General features: G+C 33.5%; 1 protein-coding gene across 1 annotated transcript; it reads right to left on the bottom strand.

The window, feature by feature from the left end:
* Positions 1-1,378: 1,378 nt before the first annotated feature.
* On the bottom strand, positions 1,379-2,364 carry LOC109588481 (uncharacterized). Its single transcript, XM_020004643.1, has 5 exons — positions 2,119-2,364; positions 1,909-2,068; positions 1,789-1,863; positions 1,570-1,739; positions 1,379-1,509 (listed from the first exon to the last, which is right to left on the bottom strand). Coding segments are annotated over exons 1-5 (474 nt in total). The 5' UTR covers positions 2,120-2,364; the 3' UTR covers positions 1,379-1,441.
* Positions 2,365-2,370: the final 6 nt, after the last annotated feature.

Genomic DNA, 2,370 nt, shown 5'->3' with positions numbered 1-2,370 from the left:
TAGTCTATAATAAAATTGATGATATTAAATACTGACCAGTAGTTGGACGAGGAGGTAGTGAACCAAACTCTAGACATGATACATGAAATACCAATGATAAAAGAAACAGCAAGGACATTACAACTAATAAGCAAAAATAGTAGCCTGTGTGGTTACTAGTAACGCGTTAGCGTAATTAGTGACGCGGAGATAGTAACCATAGCGTTATTAATATAATCAGCTAAATTATCCAGCCATAATGCTTACTATGCTTACCAGACTTCTCAGAGGACCTTTTCTTTACCAGAGGATTCCATAGGTACCACTAGCGTGGCTTCAAACCTGGTCAAAGATTGGTAAATCGGCCGTCTTGATCAGTAAACAGGGATTTTTCATCGAACAGATATCATACTTCGCTGCAGAATATTATAGAGACTTGTTCACTCAATATCTTCATCTTCTACCTTGCATTGTCAACTGCAGAATTTATTCAGATTTTTTACTGCATTCTTCCCATTCCACCAACCATGTACTTGCCACCCAACATGGCGGACAATTTAGCTCAATTTTAGCCACACCCTCCCGTTGTGTACTTCCGAAAAATCAATTCAACTAGCTATGCTTGGTGGAGGTTCCAGGGTTTCATAACTATTCACCACAATAGCAATGCACACCAACAGAAGAAAAATATTACAATTATTATTTTAAAATCAATTAACACAAACAAGAACATAAAAATTAAAAAAAAGATGAAGCATAGGATTCTAGAGCAAATTTGTAAAAAATTAATGGAAACAAGGGCAAGCAGGATTCCGAACAAATAACAAAGATATGAAATAAAAATCCTGCTCTCATGATGCAAATTCTACTCTACCATTGCAAGGTGACCTATAATTTCTTACATTAGTAGAATTTGTGTCATGAGACTAGTAGGATTTTAATTTTGCATCTTTGTTGGTCATTTGGAATCCTACCTACCCTTGTTTCCACTACTTTTTTACAAATTTGCTCTAGAATCCTACTTAATCTTGTTTTTTAATTTTTTATGCTTACTCATACATTAATATTGTGCTAAGTGATCATTTACCAGTGACATGAACTGTTAGTTGAATGTGCACACAAACAGTTTGTAATGCTGGTAGTTGTGTATGAATTTGTGTGTCAATTAGTTCTGGTGCGTATGTGTGCTCATTTCAGTTCTAGTGTATGTATGTAGATCTATAATGCATATGACAGTTTTAATGTGCATAAATCTTGTGCTGCTGCTACTATGAAATGATTTAACAATAATCAAAGGACACTAATGAGTTTCATGATGCTATACTAGCCAATGTTAATTTGTGTATGCATTATGAGAACTATTGATACTCAAGAACTTAACAAAAATTTTAAAACTGCATCAACACTATTAATTATTATTTAAATCACACTTGGTCCAAATTTATAAATCAATTAAAGCACTTTAAGACATATTTTCGTACTCATCAACATCTTGCTCTTCATTTGTCTCTCCTTGAGTGGGACTAGAAGCTAATGATGGATGATAATAAAAACACATAATGTGAGTGTGAACATAAAAATTAGGATTACTTTGAGCAGTAATAGGACTGGTAGCATATGCAGGACAGTTAGCTATTGGTATGTTATCAACAACACTGTCTCCTACAATTGGAGTATCCTCTTCCTTTTGCTGCACTATTTTATCATCTATTGGTTCATATAAATATTCATCAATCCTCTCATACATTCCTTCATTATTTCTATCAAAAATGTCATATACAAACTTTTAGTTAAGTAGATGATTCTTACTGTGTTACAGAAGTATTAGCGATTGCTACTAAACCATATCCTGCATTAGGTGCTACACTGAGTTCATTGGCTTTACTATAATGACATAGATACATAAATTGTAAGCATTACATTTTTTACTTTATGTCAAACTTTTTGGACTTTTTTCTATACCATACTACAATAACAATACACACAAGTAACACCACTAAAAAGAAAATCATTATTAACAACGTTGGAACTATTACTGCTGCTATAGGAACACTATCATCATCAGTGCTACTGATATTTGTAGGTGGCACTAGTAAAAATAAAGCATGGATAAATTGTACAAGTAGCTATAGAACTAACTTGTTAGGGAAGTGTGAATTGCTGGTCCTTCAATTAGTCCTACATCACTCAATAGCAATACACTAATACTCACAGTATAAGCTAACTGTGGTTCAGTATCAGTTATATTAACTGATGTGGTATCATAAGCTACTGATATAGTTCTTGTATTAGTTTGTCTTAATGTACTGCTAGTGCTACCATCATCAGGAGTTAATCTGATACTGTATACAAAGAATCCTTTAGCTTCTTCTAGTGTCACTGGATCCCATG

This window comes from Amphimedon queenslandica, unplaced genomic scaffold (assembly GCF_000090795.2).
Source record: "Amphimedon queenslandica unplaced genomic scaffold, v1.1 AMPQUscaffold_12065, whole genome shotgun sequence".
NCBI lineage: Eukaryota > Metazoa > Porifera > Demospongiae > Haplosclerida > Niphatidae > Amphimedon > Amphimedon queenslandica.
This window is presented reverse-complemented; position numbering and strand designations above follow the sequence as displayed.

Bases quoted from the DNA above. Each gene is read 5' to 3' on its own strand.
- LOC109588481 (XM_020004643.1), bottom strand. The intron at 1,864-1,908 runs GTAAAAAATGTA...ATGTCATTATAG, and splicing joins TCCAAAAAGTTTGACATAAA to TAAAGCCAATGAACTCAGTG. The intron at 1,510-1,569 runs GTAATCCTAATT...ATCCATCATTAG, and splicing joins CAGTCCTATTACTGCTCAAA to CTTCTAGTCCCACTCAAGGA.